Genomic DNA, 24,349 nt, shown 5'->3' with positions numbered 1-24,349 from the left:
AGAACTAGGGAGTATTACTCCATTTAGCTAATGCGTGTTTCTTTCTGTGGTTCTCTAGACTAGCTGTCAAGCTTCTGATTCTTAGAAAATAAAGGCAATGAGTTTGTCTGAGGTAGAGCCCAACGTCTCCAGAGAAAATAGAATTTAGTCTTCAGTTATTGTGAAGTTTGAGAACACTTGATATTTATAGTAAGCTTTGAGATTATCAGACAAAATGTACGGTAAATCTTTGTTATGTATTGCCTCTGAAGTTGCTGCTGTTTGCCTTTATAATGTCCCATGAAATCATAGAGAACTAGTCAATCTGAATTGGGCATTACAGTTACATTCCTTTGAATTCTTTAATGGTTTTCAGTTATGTATAACCCAAAAGAATTACATCATATTATTTACTGTAAATTTATTAGCTCTGCTATGAAGTCATCTAGTTTTGAGCCCTAGAAAAGTGACTTCTAGCCAGCCAAGCATTTGTAGTGTGCCCTCTAATTCACATTTTAATACATGTCATTTTCTAAGTGCATTACCTCATGTTTTGGCTTCAACCCAAGGGAATCTTGAGAGAATAAGAGAAATGTGCTTTCTGACTGATTCATCCATATTTTATTTTACTTTTCATTAAGAAATTACTCTTTGAAGAAAATCAATAATCTTCTGTGACTGAGGGGAGAGGTTAGCGTGTTGCAATGGTGCATTCTAATTTCTCAAATCAGGCTGCCTTTAGCCAGCTGTTGCTGATAGAATTTTTGTCCTTTCTTGTTCCTGCAGCCTGGGTACATGGCGACCCCAGGAGAGTGGCCTATCCTACAGACAGCAACGGCCACTTTTGTGGCCAGAAGGGCACCCCCAATGAGTGAGTATGGCCACCTTTGCTTTGTCTAATTTTACTGTCTAAGCTGGAACCTAGAAATCACTTTTACATTAACTCTACTAGACTTTATAAGAATATTGAGAGTCATAAAGGAGGCCTTCCCTTCCCTCATTCCCAGAGACAGTTTATAAGGAATTGGGAAGTTTCCTATTATATGACTTAAGATGTCATTGTTTTGCAGCATTCTATTAGAAAGCATGAAGACTCTGCTTAGTGAAAATACAATCTTTTTTTTTTTTTTTTTAAAGATTTTATTTTTTCCTTTTTCTCCCCAAAGCCCCCCCGGTACATAATTGTATATTCTTCGTTGTGGGTCCTTCTAGTTGTGGTATGTGGGACGCTGCCTTAGCGTGGTTTGATGAGCAGTGTCATGTCTGCGCCCAGGATTCGAACCAACGAAACACTGGGCCGCCTGCAGCGGAGCGCATGAACTTAACCACTCGGCCACGGGACCAGCCCCGAAAATACAATCTTAATGGATGAATTGGACTAGTGATTGTATCAGAAGCCATATTTTAAAATGCCTTATGAAATGAGCTATTGGAAGGCTGAGTTCTGAGTGGCAGCTAAAAAGCTATACAGTGCTGTTGTTAGAATTGTGTTTGCCACAGTGCCTACTGATAAGTCGCTCCATCATTCAAAGTGAGGGGCATACCTAGAAAGTCTTCACTGTGTGGTAGACCTGTCCATGCAACTTAGCTACTACAGACCCTGAGTAGTTGAAACAAACAAGGAAGAATGTTCTATCAAATTTCTTTCTAATGTTAACCATAACAGAAGTTTCCATTTCTGAAAGCAAGTTTTTTATTTCTTTCCTTCAAACAAAACAAAACAAAACACAGCTCAGAGCACTTCTGTTGGGTTCCCCATGTTGCCCACCCATAACTCCCATAACTATGGAGCTTATTATTCCAAGAGATATACAGACTAAAAAAATAGATTCAGGAAAAGGTTAACAAAATTCAGAGTAGAATTATTTTAGATGATCAAGAGAAACCAGATATTCGGGTATGGGGCAAATCCTCAATCATGTCAGGTTGAGTTTATGGTGGACAGACTGATTCCTACAAAAGGTCCACATTACCTATTAGAGATGACAGAACTAAATTCTGATCTAGGGTGATAATTCTTATTTTAACCTCAGTAACTCAAAAAATCCTAGACATTGCCAACAAAACTTTTACACTACGAAGGAAAAAGAAAACACAAGGTGGGAGAAAAAAATCATACAAATCTCTAAATCTCTAGTTCTTTAAAATAGGCTATTTTTAAAAGGGACTCTGTAATAATAAGTTTTCCAGACCTAAGCCAATGACCCACTTATTTCCAAAAAAAATGGTATACTACAAATTTCAGTATGTAAAGATCATTCAAAGACAATCCTGGTGTAACACAGATATGCTCATTAAAGTATTATTTATAATAACAACTTATTGGAAGCCATACAGATATCCAGCAATATGTGGATCATAAATTATGGACCATCTATTTAATGAAATATAATGGAGCCATTAAAAATCTTTGTTTATATGTTTAAGTGTTGATTCTGTTGATTTTTCTCTGGCTTTCTGGATTTTGTGTCATGATTATAATTGCCTTCCTCCTCTTGAAAATAACATTCACCTATATTTCTCTACTATTTCTGTGGTTTCCTTTTTTTTTTTTTTTGAGGAAGATTAGCCCTGAGCTGACATCTGCTGCCAATCCTCTCTTTTTTGCTGAGGAAGGCTGGCCCTGAGCTAACATCCATGCCTATCTTCCTCTACGTTATACCTGGTGCACCTACCACAGCATGGCGTGCCAAGCAGTGCCATGTCCACACCCAGGATCTGAACCGACGAACCCCGGGCTGCTGAAGCGGAATGTGCACACTTAACCACTTCACCACCGGGCTGGCCCCCTTTTTTTATATTTAAATTTTTAATCCACTTGGAATTCATTTTTGTATATAGAATGAAGTAGGAATCAAACTTTCATTTTTTCCAATTGCAGAGCCAATTATCTCAGAATAGTTTGTTGAATAATATGCTCTTTTCCCCCTCTGATTTTTGATACCACAATTATCATATAATAAATTTGTGTATTTGTTTCTGAACCATCTATGCTATTTCAATGTATATTTTAAGCCTCTCAATTGTTTTAATTATTGTAATAAATGTGTGTTAACTAGCAAATTTAACAAGAAAATTACTTTAAATGATGCTTAGAGCTTTTAATAGTAAGTGAAAATATTTATGAAAGCATAGATTTCAATCATTAAAATAGAATGGAACTATCATAGAACTAGGCAGAAAGAAATAAATACAAATATAAATTTTCAATGTGATAAATATGGGATTCCAAGTCAATAGCAAAAAGATGGATTATTAAAAAGTGATATTGAATTAACTGAAATGCTATTCATGAATACAAAAGAAAATTGGATATTTATGTCATACCTTACACCAAAATGAATACTGAAACATTGGAGATTTTGTATATAAAATATACAACCTAAAAGTACAGAAGAAAATGCAGGGGTATATTTATAGAATTAGGGGATAAAGAAACCTTTGCTAAACATGACAATGAAAGCCAGAAAACATAACAGAAATTTTAAAGTATATTCCTACACAGACTAAACCCACTTGAGCCTACTGTATACAAAGTTAAAAGATTAAGTGGCAATCCAGGAAAAATAAATATTTTCAACATATATATCTGAAAACAGGTCGATAGCTTTATTATATGAACTACCTCTACCAAATCAGAAAGAAAAAGACGATCATCCAATATACAAGTGGGCAAAAGTCATAAACAGGAAATAACATAATATAATGGCCAATAACAATAGAAAGTGCTGTTCAACCACAGTTAAAAAAATGCAAATTGGGGCTGGTTAAGTTCACGTGCTCCACTGCTGCAGCCAAGGGTTTCACCGGTTCGGATCCTGGGCACAGACATGGCATGACTCGTTAGGCCACGCTGAGGTGGCGTCCCACATGCCACAACTAGAAGGACCTGCAACTAAGATATACAACTATGTACCATGGGGATTTAGGGAGATAAAGCGGAAAAAAAAAGAAGATTGGCAACAGTTGTTAGCTCAGGTGCCAATCTTTAAAAAACAAAAGTACAAATTAATAAAGGTGTATTATTTTTGCTTATAAGGTTGTCAAATAAAGTGATTAAAATTTCCAGTGTTGACTAGAGTGAAGAGAAAAAAGCATCTCATTTTCTACTGGTGGTAGTGAAATAAGATAATATTTATCATATTTTATCAAATATTTATCCAATTTATATATTCTTTTTGACTCAGCAGTTTTCCTCCTAGAAATTTATCCAATGGAAATTTGCATAAAGTTTCCTAATGTTATAAGTGCTATGAAATAGTAATAATAAAATGGAAATAGCCTAAATGTCTATCAACAGGAAATTGATTAAGTGAATTATGGTACAGTCATATAATAAAATGCTATTTAATCATTAAAAATGATTGTGTAGGGATATTTTTTTGGCATGAAAAATATACACATGATATATTGTTAATTCACGAAATCAGGTTACTAAAGTGTTATGTATAGTATAATTCTGTCTTGTGAGTGTGTTTGTGATAAATGAATATCACATATATAAAACCACCTATACATGCAAGGAAAAAAAGTCTGAAAGTATATACACATGTTTATAGTAGTTATTTCTGGGTAGTGGGATTATATTTTTCTTTTTATTCATGTGTTTACTGAGTATGTCTTGGACAGTATTCTAAAAGCTGAGGTTATAGTGCAAACAAATGGACAAGCTACCTGCACTCATGAAGCTTACATTTAATGAGAAGGCCAATGCAATAAAGATGTAAACAAACCAGATATTTTCAAACAGTAATAAATCCTATGAAGGAAAAAACAAAACAAGTGGCCTGATAGAGAATGACTATTATGCAAAGGGCTGCCTCATGGTTGTGGGAAGCAGAGGAGGGCTTTCACGACGAGGTGACTTTTGAACTGAAACATGAAGAGTAGAAAGAAGGCAGCCTTTCAAAAACCCTAGGAAGGGCTTGAAAGTGACAAGGGTAAGGGTCCTGAGGCAAGGGTGGGCCTATGATACTCCAGGAACAGAAAGAAGCCCAAGAGGCTGGAATGTAGCAAACAAGGAGGGAAGTGGAATGGGCAGATATCCAAGAAATGGGTAGGAGTTAGCATTGTGGTGCTATGAGCTCTGCTAAAGTGTCTGGACTACTTAAAAGTCTAGGAAGGCCATGGAAAGGTGTTCAGCAAGAGAGTGACACATTCATTTTACGTTTAAAAGACCGTTCCTGCTGCTTGTTTATACCCTCTTGAACTGTTTTAATTGTTCATAAAGAGCATGTAAACAGAAAAACATTAAGCTTTTTCCTTTGACAAAGAATTAATGGCAGATATAATGGAATAGAATTACGAGAAATTTTAATTTTCTTATTTATATGTTAATATGCATTGCAAGTTTCTACCAAAAATATGTAATATTATTATATTTCCCATAAGTAAAGAACTTAAAGCAAAAGTACATAAGCTGAGGCAATGGATTGCCTTACTCATCAAAGCTCCTTAAAAAAAAAACAGACAAAACAAACATTTTGTTGAAAGCATACATACTCTGGATTGAAATCCTGACTTTACTCTCTTCCACCATTGACCTTTGGGCATGGGATACAGTCTTCTTCAGTCTTAATTTCCTGATAATAATGAACAAATTAAATGAGAGATAGTAATTAGTGAGAAATTTATGTTGTCCCTTCTTTTTCAAAAGTACTTCCATATTCAATGCTGCATCATTTGTGGAGGTCCTTCAATGGGACAGTCACTATGCAAAATAATAGAGATACTCAAAGTATATAAGATGCAGAGTCTTTTTCAAGGATTTATCAGTCTTCATGGAAGGTCAATAAATTCATGGATTTCAGAGAGAGAGTTCCAGTCCAAGATGGCAATAAAGGAAACTCCTGAACTCACCCCTTCCCATGGACACACCAAATATACAGCTATACACAAAGTAATTTCCCTCTAAAAGAAGTACAGAAACTAGTTGAACATCCAATCAGAGAAGCAAAAAGAAAAAAGAATGAAAAAATGAAGATAGCTTAAGAGACTTATGGGATACCAGGAAATGGAGAAATATTTGCATTATAGGGGTCTCAGAAGGAGAAGAGAGAAAAAAGGATAGAAAGCTTATTCAAGGAGACAATGGCTGGAAACTTCCCTAACCTGGGGAAACAGACATCCAGACTTGGGAATCTCAGAGAGTTCCAAACACGGTAAATCCATAGAGACCTACACCAAGACATATTATAATTAAATAGTCAAAAATTAAAAACAGGGAGAGAAACCTAAAAGCAGCAAGAGACAAGCAACTTGTTACATACAAGGGAACCTCCATAAGAATATCAGCAGATTTTTCAGCAGAAACGTTGCAGGCCAGAGGGGAGTGGAACAATATAGTCAAAGTGATGAAAGAAAAAAAACTGACAACCAAGAATACTCTACCTAGAAAAATTGTTCTTCAGAATTGAAGGAAAGAGAAAGAGTTTTCTAGACAAGCAAAAGCTGAAGAATTTCACCACCGCCAGACTGGCCTTATAAGAAATGTTAAAGCAACTCTTCAAGAAAAGAAAGGATTCTAATTAGTAACAGGAAAACATGTGAAAGTATAAATCTCACAGGTAAAAGTAAGCACATAGTTAAATTCAGTATATTCAAATATTGCAATGGTGGTCAATAAATCACTTATAAATCTAGTATGAAGGTTAAAAGACAAAAATAGTAAAAATAACTATAATAATTAGTTTATGGATACACAAGATAAAAGAATTAAATTGTGAAATCAAAAACATGAAATCTTTAGTATGTGTTCACAAAGTATCAGCTTAAAATAGCCTCTTATAACTATAAGATGTTTTATTTAAGTTTCACGGTAATGGCAAAGCAAAAATCTATGTGTGATACACAGAGGATAAAGAGAAAGGAATCTAAGCATACCACTATAGAAAATCATCAAATCACAAAGGAAGAAAGCAAGAGAAGAGGAGATGAACAAAACAGTTACTAAACAACTAAATAACAATTAACAAAATGGCAATAGTAAGTCCATACCTATCAATAATTACTTAAGTGTAAATGGGCTAAATTCCCCAATCAAAAGACAGAGTGGCTGAATGGATTAAAAAAAAAAAAAAACACCCAACAAGCTACTGCATACGAGAGACTCACTTCAGCTTTAAGGATACATACAGACTGAAAGTGAAAGGGTGGAAAAAGATATTTCATGCAAATGGAAACCAAAAGAAAGCAAGAGTAGCTATATTTATATGATAAAAATAAACTTTAAGCCGAAGACTGTAATAGGAGACAAAGAAGGTCATTATATAACAATAAAGGGATCGATCCCACAAGAGGATATAGATTTGTAAATATTTATGTATCCAATATAGGAACACCTAAATATATAAGGCAAATGTTAACAAACTTTTGGGGAGAAATAGACGGCAATACAATAGTAGTATGGGAATTTAAAACTGTACTTCTAACAATGGATAGAGTATACAGATGGAAAATTAATAGGGAAATATTGGACTTAAACAACACATTAGACAAGATGAACTTAACAGACGTTTACAGAACATTCTATCCAACAGCAGCAGAATACACATTCTTCTCAAGCACACATAGAACATTCTCCAGGATATGTTAGGCCACAAAACAAGTCTTAGTAAATTTAAGAAAACTGAAATTATATCAAACATCTTTTTCAACCACAGTGGTATAAAACTGGAAATCAATTACAAGAAAAAATTTACAAATATGTGGATATTAAACAACACACTCTTGAACAACCAATGGGTCAAAGAAAAAATCAAAAGAGAAATCAAGGGGTATCTTGAGATATGAAAATGGAAATACAACATGCCAAAACTTATGGACTACAGCAAAGCAGTTCTAAGCAGAAGTTCATAATGATAAATGCTTACCTCAAGAAACAAGAAAAATCTCAACTAAACAACTAAACAACTTTACACCTCAGGGAACTAGAAAAAGAAGAACAAGCTAAGCATGAAGTTAGAAGAAGCAACGAAATAACAAAGACTAGAGTGGAAATAAGTGACATAGAAACTAAAAAGACAACACAAAAGATTAATGAAACTAAGAGCGGGCTTTTGAAAAGATGAAATAGACAAACCTCTAGCTAGACTTACCAAAAAAAAGGCGGGGGGCGGGGGAGAAGACTCAAGTAAATAAAATTAGAAATTAAAGAAGAGACATTCCAACTGATATCACAGAAATAAAAGGATCACAAAAGATTACTATGAACAGATATACGCCAACAAATTGAACAACCTAAAAGAAATGGGTAAATTTCTAGAAACCTACAACCTTCCAAGACTGAATCATGAAGAAATAGAAAATCTGAACAGACTGTTTACTAGTAAGGATATTGAATCCATAATTAAAAACCTCCTGACAAAAAAAAGTGCAGGATCAGATGGTTTCACTGGTGAATTCTACCAAACACTTAAGAATTAATAGCAATCCTTCTTAAGTTCTTCCAAAAAATAAAATAGGAGGGAACACTTCCAAACTCATTTTATGAGGCTGACATTACCCTGATACCAAAGTTAGACAAAGACACTACAAAAAAGAAAATTACAGGCCAATATCCCTGATGAACATAGAAGCAAAAATCCTCAACAAAAAATCAGCAAATCAAATTTAGTAACACGTTAAAAGGATTATATACCATGATCAAGTGGGATTTATTCCAGGGATACAAGGATGGTTCAACATCCACAAATCAACAGATGTGTGATACAATACATTAACAAAATGAAGTGTACAAATCATACGAGCATCTCAATATGCAGAAAAATCACTTGACAGATTTTAACGTCCATTTAACTTTTGTTGAGATAAAAACTCTCGACAAACTAAGCATAGAGAGAATGTACCTCAACGTAATAAAAGCCATGTCTGACAAGCCCACAGCTAACATCATACTCAATGGTGAAAAGCTAAAAGCTTTTCCTCTAAAATCAGAAACAAGGCAAGCATTCCCATTCTTTCCACTTCTACTCAACATAGGACTGGAAATCCTAGCTAGAGCAATTAGGCAAGAAAAAGAAATAAAACATATTTTACAAATTGGAAAGGAAGAAGTAAAACTATCTCTATTTGCAGATGACATGATATTATATATAGAAAACCTTAAAGACTGCACCAAAAACCTCTTAGAACTAATAAATTTAGTAAAGTTGTAGGATACAGAATCAATATGCACTCATAAAAAACAATCAGAAAGAGAAAGTAAGAAAATTCCATTTACAGTTGCATCAAAAAGAATAAAATACTTAGGAATAAATTTAACAAAGGAGATGAAAGATCTGTGCACTGAAAACTATAAAATATTGATGAAATAAATTGAAGAAGACACAAATAAATAGAACGATATTCCATATTCAAGGATTTGAAGAATTAATATTGTTAAAATGTCCATACTACCCAAAGAAAACTACAGATTCAATGCAATCTCTATCAAAATTTCAAGGTTTTTTCACAGAAATAGAAAAGAAAATCTGAAAAGATGTGTGGAACCACAAAAGACCCTGAATAGCCAAAGCAGTCTTGAGAAAGAACAAAGCTAGAGGCATCACACTTCCTGATTTCAAACTATACTACAAAGTGACAGTAATCAAAACAGCATGGTATTGGCATAAAAACAGACACGTAGATCAATGGAACAGAATAGAGATCCCCCAAATAAACCCATGCATATAAGGTCAATTAATTTTCAACAAAGGAGCCAAAAATATGCATGGGGAAAGGATAGTCTCTTCAATAAATGGTGATGGGAAAACTGGACATCCACATGCAAAAGAATGAAATTGGACCCTTAGCTTATACCATACACAAAAATCACTTCAAAATGAATTAAAGACTTGAATGTAAGACCTGAAATCATAAAACTCCTACGAGAAAACATAGGTGGTAAGCTCCTTGACATCAGTCTTGGCTCTGGGTTTGACACCAAAAGCAAAAGCAATAAAAGCAAAAAAATAAACAAATGGGATTACATGAAACTAAAAAGCTTCTGCACAGCAAAGGAAATCATCAATAAAATAAAAAGGCAACATGTGAAATGAGAGGAAATATTCACAAACTACATATGTGATAAGAGGTTAATATTCAAAATATACAAGGAACTCATAGAACTCCATACCAAAAAAAGAAATAACCCAGTAAAAAAATGGGCAAAGAATCTGAATAGACATTTTTTTCAAAGAAGACATATAAATAGCCAACAAGTACATGAAAAGGTGCTCAGCATCAGTAATCATCAGGAAAATGCAAATGAAAACCACAAGATATCACCTCACACCTGTTAGAATGGCTATCACCAAAGATGCAAGAGATAAATGTTGGCAAGGGTGTAGAGAAAAGGGAGCCCTTGTGCACTCTTGGTGCAGCCACTATGGAAAAGGTATGGAGATTTGTATAAAAATTAAAAATAGAACTAACATATGATCCAGTAATTCCACTTCTGGGTTTATATTTGAAGGAATTGAAATCAATATCTTGAATACATTTCTACATCTCTCTGTCCATTGCAGCATTATTCACAATTCCATGGTGGCTGTGGTTAACAATACTGTACTGTATATTTGAAAGTTGCTAAGAGAGTAGATCTTAAAAGTTCTCATCACAAGAAAAAAGCTATGTGAAGTGATGGATGCTAACTAAACTTATTATGGTAATAATTTTGCAGTATATACATATATCAAATCATTATGTTGTGCACCTTAAATGAATACAATGTTATATGTCAATTATATCTCAATAAAACTAGAAACTTCTAAAAGAGAATATAAATATTATGCTCTTCTCTTTTGGTCTTAGCAGCATATTTTCAAATACCATGTCAGAATGGGCAAGGGAAAGAATAGAAAAAATAAACAAATGGACTATATCACACTAAAAAGCTTCTGCACAGCAAAGGAAACCATCAACAAAATGAAAAGATAGCCTAACAATGGGGAGAAGGTATTTGCAAACCATATGTCTGATAAGGTGTTAATATCCAAAATATGTGAAGAACTCATATAGCTCAACTACAAAAAAATAAAGAATTAAAAAATGGGCAAAAGATCTGAACAGACATTTCTCCAAAGAAGATATACAGATGGCCAACAGGCACGTGAAAGGATGTTCAACCTCCCTAAGTGTCAGGGAAATGCAAATCAAAACTACAATGAGAGAGGCTGGCCCTGTGGCCGAGTGGTTAAGTTCATGCGCTCCGCTGCAGGCAGCCCAGTGTTTCGTTGGTTCGAATCCTGGGCGCGGACATGGCACTGCTCATCAGACCATGCTAAGGCAGCATCCCACATGCCACAACTAGAAGAACCCACAACGAAGAATACACAACTATGTACCGGGAGGCTTTGGGGAGAAAAAGGAAAAAATAAAATCTTTAAAAAAAAAAACAAAAACTACAATGAGATATCACCTCACACTGGTCAGAATGGCTATAATTAATAAGACAGGAAACAAGTATTGGAAAAGATGTAGAGAAAAGGGAACTCTTATACACTGCTGGTGGGAGTGCAAACTGGTGCAGCCACTATGCAAAACAGTATGGAAATTCCTCAAAAAATTAAGAATAGAACTACCATACAATCCAGCTAAGCCACTGCTGGGCATTGACCCAAAAAACATGAAAGCATGAACACATAAAGATACATGCACCTCTATGTTCATTGCAGCGTTATTCACAATAGCCAAAACTTGTAAGCATCTCAGTGCTCATCAAGGGGCAAATGGATAAAGACAATGGAATACTACTCAGCCATAAAAAGGGATGAAATCTTGCCATTTGTAACAACATGGATGGACCTTGAGGGTATTGTGTTAAGTGAAATAAGTCAGAGGAAGAAAGTCAAATACCGTATCATCTCACTCATAAGTAAAGATAAAAACAACAACAAACAAACACATAGAGACAGAAACTGGATTGGTGGTTACCAGAGGGGAAGCGAGGAAGGAGGAGGTCGAAAGGGGTGATTAGGCACATGTGCGTGCCGATGGATTGTATTAGTCTTTGGGTGGGGAACACGATGTAATCTAACAGAAATCGAAATATAATGATGTACACCTGAAATTTATATAATGTTAAAAACCAATGTTACAGCAATAAAAAAAGAAAGAATAAATAAAACTTAAAAGATAGGAACTAAAAAAAAGAAATTCATGGATTTCCATCTAGAGTGTTTGGCTCAGTGTGTTGTTTGAAGAATAAAATCAACTGCTGACAATCCCATCTGAAGCTTTGCATTCACCTCTATCGTCCATTTTCCTGGGTACTTTCTGGCACGAGGATCTCTTAGGTACTTATCACCACCTGAATTATCCTGATTATTAATTTGTTAACTTATCTTCCCTTACTGGAGCCAAAGCTCTTTGAGATTAGAGACATTCCCTGTCCTTTTCATTGTTGTATCCTCAGCACCTGCAACACTGGCATTGTAGTACGTGCTCAGTAAATTCACTGTTAAAGGAACCAGAGTAAAGCGGTAGCACGGATAAGAGAGTGCTTTGCTCCCAAGGTGGAGGTCAGTGTGAAGATCCTATCAGATCCTCACATCAACACTGCTAAGTGGCTATCATTATCGTTACTCTCATTTAGAAAATTAGAAAACGAATTCAAGAAGGCTGAAGTACCTCTTCTGGGTCATCTGACAACTAAATGGCAAAAGTAGCATGTTCTAACCCCAAATCCTGTGCTCTTTAGGCTGCACATTGATAGAGTTGTGCACAGATTGATACACATACACCCCAAACAATTTAGTCTGGAAAATACTTGTTAGACTGTAACAATTAGAGTATTTGTTCTTGTTAGTGTCACAATGCACTCACAGCAACCCTTTGATTGTCAACTCTCAAAGCATTCCTTATATCCTGGCTCAAGTTCCGTGTTTAGAGATGGTGTGTCAGTATTCAGGATGTAGAGTTTGGCCATTTTGTGCTTTGTTTATCCATGCCTAACCAAAAGGATGCTAGGAGAAACACCAGGAGTTTTCTAAAATGTCGAAACAGATAAAACAGAGGCCTCAAAGGAAAACGGAGTGCTTTGTTGACCTGTGTAACTTCCTCTGCCTTTGGAGTTTCAGGGAAGTTACTCACGAAACTTGAGTATGAGCCTTGTCTTTGGGAATTTCCACTCGATTGATTTTGATGCCACCTTCTGGCTACTACAAAAACTTCAGCTTATAAAGGTCGTGTTAAAATAACTTTGAGCATTTACTAAATTAGATGCAGCACAATTACCAAATTAGACAGACTGAAATACTCATCCTCCCAGTATGAGGTTAGATAGGGAAACGGAAAAGAGTAGGAGGACAAAGCTCTTCCATTTAAGTTTTGCATCAATTTGGTGCCTAAGTGAAGCAATAACAACTTTGTCTTTAATTTACTGAAGAATCTCTCATAAAATGGCAAAGAGCTCTCACAGATCTGTTTGATTTAACACACTACAAGCCCAGATCAACTACTTGGTTTGATTTTTAAAATCTATATCAAAATAATATATGCCTGTGAAAGTAGACCAAACAGTAATGAGGAACTTGTAATAAAAGCAGTAAAAGCAGCGGTCTCCTATCTGAGGACTCCTTACTCCCAATTTCATTCCACGAAGACAAGCTCTTCTGTCTCTGGTCGTCTTAGTTCCGGCTGCTGTAACAGAATACCACAGGCTGGGTGGCTTGTAGAGCACGGAACTTTCTTTCTTGTATTTTCTGGGGACAGGAAGCGCAAGATCAGGGGGTAAACATGGTTAGGTTCTTGGGAATGCCCGGTTCCCTGGTTTGCAGACAGCCCTCTCACTCTGCATCCTCAGATGGAGGAAGCGGGAGAGAGCTCCCTGGGGTCTCTTTTATAGGGTGCTAATCCCATTCACGAGGGCTCCACGCTCATGACCAGATCGCCTCCCAAATGCCCTACTTCCCAATATCGTCACATCAGGGATTAGGATGCCAACATGTGAACTGGGGGGACACAAACATCTAGTCCATAATGCTGGTTTTAGTTCTTCTGGCAGTTTTTTACACAACTTTAAATAATATGCTTCCTCTTTCATATTGTACTTTAACTTTAGACAGTATCCACCAATAGTTCGTTAGGAAAAATGATTTACCTTATTTACATGATCTCTTTTCCTGATCCTCCTCCTCTTCCCTTGAACTTTAATTTTTACATATTGATTTTCGTATAGTTACTTCTGTGACTTTAAATAGCATACCAACACCTCCATTTCTCGTTCCATTAACTTTTGTCAGTGTCTTGACTCCTCTTTACAAAAGAGGAGGATATTACCCCCACTACCTTCTCTCCATCTTTCTTTTAATTTTAATTTTTTTTTTGAGGAAGATTAGCCCTGAGCTAACTGCTGCCAATCCTCTTTTTGCTGAGGAAGACTGGCCCTGAGCTAACATCCGTGCCTATCTTCCTCCACTTTATATGTGGGATGCCTACCACAGCATGGCTTGCCAAGTGGTGCCAAGTCCGCCCCCGGGATCTGAACCGGCGACCCCGGGCAGCCAGCGGAACGTGCGCACTTAACCGCTGCGTCACCGGGCCAGACCTTTTAATTTTTCTTTTTATTGCAGTAACATTGGATTATAACATTATATAGCTTTCAGATGTACACCATAATATATCTCAGATTCTGTGTAGATTACATCATGTTCACCACCCAAAAACTAATTATTGTCCATCACCTCACATGTGAGCCTAATCACTCCTTTTGCCCCCCTGCCCCCCTTCCCCTATGGTAACCACCAATCCAATTTCCATTGCTATGTGTTTGTTTGTCATTGTTTTTATCTTCTACTTATGAGTGAGATCGTATGGTATTTGACTTTCTTCCTCTGACTTATTTCACTTAGCATAATACCCTCAAGAACCATCCATGTTGTCACAAATGGCTGGGTTTCATCATTTCTTATGGCTGAGTAGTAGTCCATTGTATATAAATACCACATTTTCTTTATCCATTCGTCCCCCGATGGGCATCTCTGTTGCTTCCAAGTCTTGGCTATTGTGAATAATGCTGCAGTGAACATAGCGGGGCATGTATCTTTACGCATTTGTGTTCTCAAGTTCTTTGGATAAATACCCAGCAGTGGGATAGCTGGATCACATGGTAGATCCAGTCTTAATTTTATGAGGATACTCCATACTGCTTTCCATAGTGGCTGCACCAGTTTGTACTCCCACCAGCAGTGTACAAGCGTTCCCTTCTCTCCACATCCTCTCCAGCACTTCTTGTTTCCTGTCTTGTTAATTATAGCCATTCTGACTGGAGTGAGGTGATATCTCATTGTAGTTTTGATTTGCATTTCCCTGACAGCTAATGATGTTGAGAGTCTTTTCATATGTCTGTTGGAGAAATCTCTGTTCAGATCTTTTACCCATTTTTTAATTAGGTTGTTGGTTTTTTTGTTGTTGAGATGTATGAGTTCTTTGTATATTTTGTATATTAACCCCTTATCTGATATGTGGTTTGCAAACATCTTCTCCTAATTGTTAGATTGTCTTTTCATTTGTTGATTGTTTCCTTTGCTGTGCAGAAGCTTTTTAGTTTGATGTAGTCCCATTTGTTCATTTTTTCTTTTGCTTCCCTTGCCCAGTCAGACATGGTACTTGAAAACATGCTGCTAAGACCGATGTCAAAGAGCGTACTGCCTATGTTTTCTTCTAGAATGCTCATGGTTTCAGGTCTTACATCCAAGTCTTTAATCCATTTTGAGTTGATTTTTGTGCATGGTGTAAGGGAATGGTCTACTGTCATTCTTTTGCATGTGGCTGTCCAGTTTTCCCACCACCATTTGTTGAAGAGACTCTTTCCTCCGTTGTATGCTCTTGGCTCCCTTGTCGAATATAGCTGTCCATAAATGTGTGGGTTTATTTCTGGGCTCTCAATTCTGTTCCATTGATCTGTGTTTCTGTTTTTGTGCCAGTACCATGCTGTTTTGGTTACTATGGCTTTGTAATGTATTTTGAAATCAGGGAGTGTAATACCTCCAGCTTTGTAATCCTTTGGCTGTTGTTCCATATAGATTTTAGGATTCTTTGTTCTATTTCCGTGAAAAATGTTGTTGGAACTTTGGTAGGGATTGCGTTGAATCTGTAGATTGCTTTAGGAAGTATGGACATTTTAACAGTGTTAATTCTTCCAATCCAAGAGCATGGAATATCTTTCCATTTCTTTGTGTCTTCTTCGATTTCTTTCAACAATGTTTTATAGTTTTTGGTGTACAGATCTTTCACCTCTTTGGTTAAGTTTATTCTTAGGTATTTTATTCTTTTTATTGCAATTTAAATGGGATTGTAGTCTTAATTTCTCTTTCTGCTACTTTGTTGTTAGTGTATAGAAACACAACCAATCTTTGTACGTTGATTTTTTTATCCTGCGACTTGACTGTATTCATTTATTATTTCTAAAAGCTTTTTAGTGGATTCTTTAGGGTTTACTATATATAAAATCATGTTAAAAATTTTAAAAAATTTTAAAAATGGGGCTGGCCCCATGGCCGAGTGATTGGGTTCACACACTCCACTTCGGCAGCCCAGGGTTTCGCCGGTTTTGATCCTGGGCATGGACATGACACCGCTCGTCAGGCCATGCTGAGGCAGCATCCCACGTGCCACAAATAGAAGGACCCACAACTAAAAACATAAACTATGTACTGGGGGGGCTTTGGGGAAAAAAAGGAAAAAAAATTAAAAAAAATCATGTCATCTGCAAAGAGTGACAGTTTCAATTCTTCTCTTTCAATGTGCATCACTTTTATTTCTTTTTCTTGCCTGATTGCTCTGGCTAAGACTTCCAATACTGTATTAAATAAGAGTGGTGACAGTGGGCATCCTTGTCTGGTTCCTGTTCTTAGAGGGACAGCTTTCAGTTTTTCTCCATTGAGAATGATATTAGCTGTGGGTTTGTCATATACGGCCTTTATTATGTTGAGGTATTTTCCTTCTATACCCATTTTATTTAGAGTTTTTATCATAAATCGATGCTGTATCTTGCCAAACGCTTTCTCTGCATCTATTGAGATGATCATGTGATATTTATTCTTCATTTTGTTAATGTGGTATATGACGTTGACAGATTTGCGGATGTTGAAACATCCCTGCATCCCTTGAATGAAACCCACTTTCCATCTTTCTTTTCCATCTACCTTCCACTTCTTGTATCTACCCTTTATTTTTATTTATTTGTGTTTTTGGTGAGGAAGATTGGCCCTGAGCTAACATCCATTGCCAATCTTCCTCTTTTTGCTTGAGGAAGATTGTCACTGAGTTAACATCTATATTTTGTATATTTTGTATGTGGTATGCCACCACAGCATGGCTTGATGAGTGGTGTGTGGGTCTGTGCCCGGCATCCAACCTTGCAAACCCCAGGCTGCTGAAGTGGGACATGGGAACTTAACCACTACACCACTGGGCCTGCCCCTGGATCCACCCCTTAGATGATCAAATTCATTATAAGGTTCAGTTCTGCAGCTTCAACAGAATCTTTCACGTTCTATTGGTGGGTTGATTCTAGAAGTTGGAAGCAAAAGACTTTTACTTTGTTATAGCTATGTAACCTTATTCACTGCCAGGCCATTACATTTTCACCTCTACTGTGTCACTGATCTCAAAGTCAAATCTTTCACTTTATTAACAGCTTAGCATCATCCCACATTTTTGTTTGCTTTAACATAGGGCAATGACAGTCTTGTACAATCTTTTGTTTGCCAGCAAGTTTTTTTAATTGAATAGCCTTTATGAGGACCACAAGTTTTCACAGCATCCCAATCACACTGTTTTTTGGAGGCCCCCTTGTCTCTCAAGACCTGTCTCACAGAGCTTCTGTCCGTTTGTTCCACTCAGAACCTGTTTTACTTTAGGCCTACTGCACAGCTTTGGTTCTGGGACTTTTCCACCTCATTAGATTGGATCTTGCTTCTAGAGTTGCCAGATTTAGCAAATAAAACACAGAATGCCTGCTTAAGTTTTAATTTCAGATAACCAAACAAATATAAGGGTATTCCATGCCCTGTTTCCTGTATCTCAAGTTGTCTTCTTTCTTTTTTGACCCTCTTGTTTTGATGGAGAACATTCTCGATTATCTTCCTAAGAAAAGGAAGCACAGGAAGGAAATTTGCTGAGTCCCTGGAAACGTTTTCTTTTCCGTCTTTAGAGTTGGTGGCCTAGCGATAGAATTGTAGCTTGAAAGACAATTCTTGTCGAAATTTGAAGACATTGTTCCATTGTTTTTGGCATCCAGTATCTACTGCCAGTCTGTTCACACACCTAGTGGTGACCTCTTCCTCTTGGAAAGCATTTAACATCATTTCTTTCTTCTTGGTGTTCTGAAATCTCACATTTCAAAGTACGTCTTTTTAAATTGTTACTCTTCTTGTTCAGTCTTCAGTGGATCCTTTAATTCTGAAGAGCTATGACTCTTATGAGCTCTGGAAAATTATCATCAGTTGTTTCTTTGCTGTTTTCTTTCTTTCCATTTTATTGGTTCTCTTTTTGAAACTCTGTTATCATACCCTGGACCTCCTGGGTTAGTCTCAATACCTCTTTTTTTTTTCTTATGTTTTCCATCTATGACTTTATTCTATTTTCTAGGAGATTTTCTCAATTTTTTTCAGTTCTTATTTTGATTTTTTTTAATTTTGGCAATCATATTTTTAATCTCTGAAAGCCCTCTGGTGCTCTAAATTATTCCTTTCTAATAGCATAGTATTTTTATTTTGTGGATAATCTGTTTGAATTACCATGGAACTATTGGTTTTTTTTAAAATGACCCTCCTATGCCCTGAATTATTTTTATTTCATCTAGCACCAGTATTTGTTTGTTTCCCTTAGTCTTTTTCTTTCATGTCCTGATTCCTCTTACATTCCTGACACTACTTGATTATCCATTCTTACTAAAGAAAGAAGAACCAGGTACACCTCTGTGAATTTTCTCAGCTGCTGTGTTTGAAGCTCAATTTTCCGGGAAGCCTTTGCCCTGTACGGGGGATGGGGCTGTGTTGGCTGTCAGATTTCACTACAGCATGAATTGATGGGAAGCTGGCTGTCAGGCATGGGCTTTCAAAATGCCAGAATATGAAAGTTTGTAAGCAGGGGTACCAAATCCCACAAGAGCCGTTGCTATCCCTAGAAGGTTCATTGAACAAAAGAGGCCTCTGTTTTTGTCTGTTTTTCCTGGATGCTGAAATTCTAAGTGTAGGGTATGGGAAAAGCGCAGAGGTGCTGCTTTGCACTGTAGATCTGTATATAAACCTGCAATTAATCTTATCATTTTGGCCACATTTCTCATTCTCAGCTCTGAGTCCACTATGTCTCATAATTTATAACAGGCAAATTATATCCCACCCTTTTCGTAGCCCCTCTCTGGTGCATTCATCACTCAACACGATTTCATATGTTCTCCATCTTCCAGAAATTGTTGAACTCTCTTGTGCAATTGTGAGCAGATGCCCTTCTCCACACCCTAGGCTAGTATGGTGAAGTTTATTCCTTATTGTACTCTTAGTATTTTCTTTCCATGGGTCTCAGGAAAGAAGAGAGATAGGCTTAAGTTCACAGCACACCATCTCGAACTAGTAATTTGCAGTTGCTTGTATTTTGTTGTTTCTTGGTGGAAATAACAATTCAAGTTAAATGATGAGTTACTTCCTTGGTCCCTCTCACAGAAGTGCTCAACTGCAACCATGATCATCTACTTTGTACCTAAAGAAGCTGAGATCCACTGAAGTTTAAGGATATCAGAGATTGTGATAGAATGACTACATATTTGTACTGAAAAACTAAGGAGGATTCTCAGATTTTGAAAAAAATCTATTCTGGAATTGGTCTCATTCATTCTACAACATTTAATAAGTACCATAGAATGGGCCAAGTACTAAGGCTAAGTATTGGCAAGGTAGGGTTATAAAGATGAATAATGTTTAAACCTTACCCCTGAGGATAGCATAATCTGGTGAATAACTTGAGTTTATGTAGCATTTTGCAGTTTATAAATCAATTTTACCTATGGGGGACTCTTGACACTTACTGATTTACCATTCAGTTTTAACTGCTCCTAAGGGACTCCAATGATCCATGGCATGCAATAATTTATCCATTTGCTTAGGTACATATTTGAATCACATGCACCATAAGACTGTGTGGATGATATCGTTGCACGGATAGTGAAAGAGCCAGGCTGACTCTTGTGGAATTGTGAAGAAGGCTTGCGCGTATTTTGTGTGAATTTATAACCAGATTCTTGAGCCATCTGAACTCGATGGGATTACTAACATGAAATGAGTTTATTTTTCCCCTATCATTGCCCTTAACACTGTTCTTTCAAATCTCTCTTCTTCTCACTTTGACATCTCAGGTAGATTCCATAGCTTTCCAAATGCTTTCTGTTGTTGTAAAGTTCAGTGTAGTCCAATTTAAGATTCAAATTTCATTTCTTCCGATCCCCCAGCTCAGGTCTGAACTCTGCTGCGGCACTTAGAGCGGGAGAGAGGGCCTGGTCTGCTATTTCCCCTCTCTTCCCTCTCTTCTGGCTCTAGGTCTTTCTTTGTGTTGTGAGGGATGGAAGGACAAGGAGTGTCTGTTACTTTCCTGGCCACTGCCCTAGTCCCATATTGTTGTTTGCTGCTGCAGCTAAGACATAACAGACTAGCTATCAACACTTTCTTTGGGGTAAGCGTCCAAAGGCTGGCTCTCTCATGGTAGACAAGTAGAAATTCTCTGCGGAAGTTTTCACTGAATAGTCTTCTGATTTGAGAGATCAGCTTTGGCTTGCCTTCCTCCAAATTGCTTTCTCTCCATCCCCAGTGATTTACCCTCAGTCTCTTGTTATCAGATGAAGTACCATCAAGGAGATGCGAGCTCATTTACTTGACTCCACATCCTCTCATGACAGGTTGTTTCAATGCTGCCCTCTTTCTGCCCCGTTGGCTTTTTTCAACTCTCTTGTGGTCTCTTTGGCTCTCATTTCTCCCTGCTAAAATGGGCGCAGAGGGCTGACTAGTAAGTCTACAACACAAGAGGGGTCCAACTGGAAAATGAGATTCTCTCAGAGTCTTCTGTAATGTGGAATTGGGAAGAGATAATCTTTTAATGAGAAGAGGAGGGAAAATCTTCTTGACTGTGATCATCATATCCACCAACTCCACTGTCTCCAATCCACAGGGGCAGGGACAGGGCCAGGAAGGGGTAGAAGTGATGCAAGGATCTAGCCCACATTCTTTGCGGAGAGCTTTCTTTAGCCTTGGATTTAGATCCTACTTGGTGATTCTGAGTCACTAGGAAAAATATTACTCAACCACCTCTTATACATTGTATGCTATGTATGTGGTCTTATTAATTAGTTGGGGATTTGACGAGGTGCTGGGAACATTCCTCTTGAATGTTTAGGACTATGTTCTCTCAAGGTGTGGCTTATAGACCACTTGTATCTGAATCTACTGCGGAGCATAGGGAAAAAACGTGAATTCTTAGGCCCTGTATCCTGAGATTTGGGATCTCAAGGGTTGAGAAAGAGTCAGGAATCACGATTTTCAACAAACGTTCCAAGTTTTACTGATGCATGCTAAAGTTGGACAGCCACTTGTCTTGAGTTCACTACATATTATACCCAGGGTACATTTTCTTCAAAATTTCAAAGAGGTATTCACTTGCAATTTAGCAGACCAACGTGACCATGATGTAAGGAAGGGGACTAATCCAAGTGTTATACCAATAGGGCGGAGGAGGGGAAGTATGCATTCTTATTTTAAGACAGTGCATTCTTTACTTTGATGGTTAAGCAGACGTACAATGTATGTTTGATAGGCCATAAGTCAGGCTTTTTAGTTCAAACTGAATCCGTTTTGAACTTGAATAGTTACTCCACATACCTCAATATGTGAAGCTCTCTTGTCCGTGGAAAAGGGGTCTTTGCAGATGTAATCAATGATCTTGAGATGGTGACATTATCCTCGATTATACAGGAAAGCACTAAATGAAATCACAAGCGTCCTTATGAGAGAGACTCAGAGAGAGGACTGACGCAAACCGAAAAGGGGAGGCAGTGTGACCGTTTGCAGTGCTGCAACCACAAGCCATGGAAGGCCAGCAGCCACCAGAAGCTGGAAGAGGCAGAGAAGGAATTTCTCCCTGTACCCATTTACTATTCAGATATGACTAGGACGCGCATGGGTCACACCATCAGCTCCCTGTAACCCCTTCCTGCTGAAGAACACAGGACAAGGAACTTCTCTCCCTTTTCTTTCTTTCCCTGCCTTCCCCTTCCACTTTCTAGTCTTCTCTCACTTCCTCCTTTTTCTTCCATTTTCTCTGATTACTAGCATTCAGTGAAGTATTACTCTGCCATTTGGCAAGCTGTGATTCTGTTCTGAATCTCAATTTCCTGTCCCGTTACTACGCCACTGACCATAATTTTGAACAGGGAGAAAATATCGCTCAATTTATTTATCTTTTTTTCAGATTACCAAAGTAATACATGTTTATTTTAACAAATCCACAAAGATACAAAAAATTAACTAAACAAATATAATTCCACCATTCAGATATAATAATTCATTTCTGCATATATTATACCTGTTTTTGCAAAATTAAAATCAAATCATGTTTTACTACTCTTCAGCAACTTGCTTCCTAAAATTAATGTAGTGTAAATTTCTCCATCCATTAAACACTTTCTTCAACATTATTTTCAATGGCAATGTAGTCTTCCATTTTATGGATGTATAATTCTTTATTTAACCAATCCCCTGTTGATGGACAATTTGACTATTTCAACTTTTTACTATTATAAAAAGGTGCTTTAAATGTTAGGGAGCTTAAAGGGGAGTTGGGGAATATATTGCAGCTGTCTAGAGAAAATGAAGCCAATTTTTAAAGGTCACGTTATATTAAAAATGTACAGGGTCTGATATGATACAGAACATTTCCACAGTCACTAAAAAAATTGTTTTATGTTGTTTTCTTAACAGGAACAAGACCATTTTGTTTTACTTTAACCTGTTCAGCTGTACCAGTCCCTCCTTGCTGGTAAACCTACAGTGCCCTACCACACAGGTAAGGTAAAAGGTGCTTCACTAGTGTGTTAAAAATTTTGAACATTCTTGGATGAAAGAATTCAAAATTTCATTTGAGTTCTCTGTGTGTGTGTGTGTGGTTAATGGTGAATTTATGGAAGGTGGGAAGACATAAGTGTGAGCTCATGTTTCTTCACATACAATCAAAACTAAGGAGGAATTAATTATTTTAATATCTCTAAGGAATCGCAGTGATTATCTTGTCCAACCAACTATTTTTATAAATGAAAAAACCACAGTCCAGAGAAGTGGAGATATTTTTCTCAGTATCAGTTTTGGGAAAAGTAAAGTTAGTTACTGCAGCTAAAAAACCCTAGTTTTTCGGTGACTTAACCCAATGAAGTTTACTTTTGGCCATATGACTGTATGAGGCTGGTGTTTCTGGTCAGTGGGAGACCCTCCTCCAGGCTCCTTTCATCTGGTGGCTCTGCCATCCCTTAATCCTCCTCATCATCTGCATCCAGGTGCAGAAGGGAACAGAGAGGATGAATAAGGCACTCCTCCTCTTAGAAGCCTTGGCTCAGAAGTGTCACATGTTGCATTTCTACTTGCATGCCATAGACACAATAGTCTTATACGTCCACCTAGATGCAAGAAGGAAAGAATCAAGCAAGGTAGGTGTGGGCTGAGCAGCCTCTTCTGTACCATGGAACAAGTGGAACGAGAGGCGCAAACTTCAAGGGGCAGTTAATTGTGTCTTCCATAGTCTACCCCTCTGTCATCCAGAACACCTTCTTCCCGAGGGAGACAACCCAGAGTCCCATGTAGTTCTGTCTTTACCCCGAAGTCCAAGATCTACGGGTGACTCACAGTCTCTCCATCAGGTAGGTCTTGACACTAAATGCACAATGAGGAATGGGGCTTGGAGAATTAGAAAACAAACTCTTGTTCAGAAAGGGAGAAGTAGTAAATGCACAGCGGTCTCTGATGCATGGCATTGGAGAATAGTCCTTTATTCCACCTGGATTGTGTTCTCTGAGAGGAACTTGCTTATGCATGGCATCCTCTGGTTATTTGCTGGACCACCTGAGAGGTTATTTCCTGTCTTTTAGCATCAGGCCATGCCATTGCTGAGCATTGGAAATATGCCCTCTTGGGGGCCATATAGCTTTGCAGCTCACTTCCTGTTGTTCAAGTTTAGCACCTCAAAGATTTTTTTAACAGTCAAAGGCCTTTCAGGTTAGTTCATGAATTCTTCGGCAGTACAATTACCTCAAAAACTTAGTAGGTTTCTGACTCACTTGCCTCTTCCTGGTTCCATGTGTAGTAAACTACACTCAAAGATCTTCCCTAGATCTTGTTCATAAATCTGCTTCCTA

General features: G+C 37.3%; 1 protein-coding gene across 1 annotated transcript in view; it reads left to right on the top strand.

Moving 5' to 3' along the window:
* Positions 1 to 24,349, top strand: part of SLC44A5 (solute carrier family 44 member 5) — a 131,122-nt gene that overhangs the window by 60,049 nt on the left and 46,724 nt on the right. The window contains exons 4-5 of the mRNA XM_046645831.1: positions 766 to 850; positions 22,926 to 23,010. Of these exons, the coding sequence (XP_046501787.1) occupies positions 766 to 850; positions 22,926 to 23,010 (170 nt within the window). The remainder of the gene's footprint in view (positions 1 to 765; positions 851 to 22,925; positions 23,011 to 24,349) is intronic.

This window comes from Equus quagga, chromosome 18 (genome assembly GCF_021613505.1).
Source record: "Equus quagga isolate Etosha38 chromosome 18, UCLA_HA_Equagga_1.0, whole genome shotgun sequence".
Classification (NCBI taxonomy): domain Eukaryota; kingdom Metazoa; phylum Chordata; class Mammalia; order Perissodactyla; family Equidae; genus Equus; species Equus quagga.
This window is presented reverse-complemented; position numbering and strand designations above follow the sequence as displayed.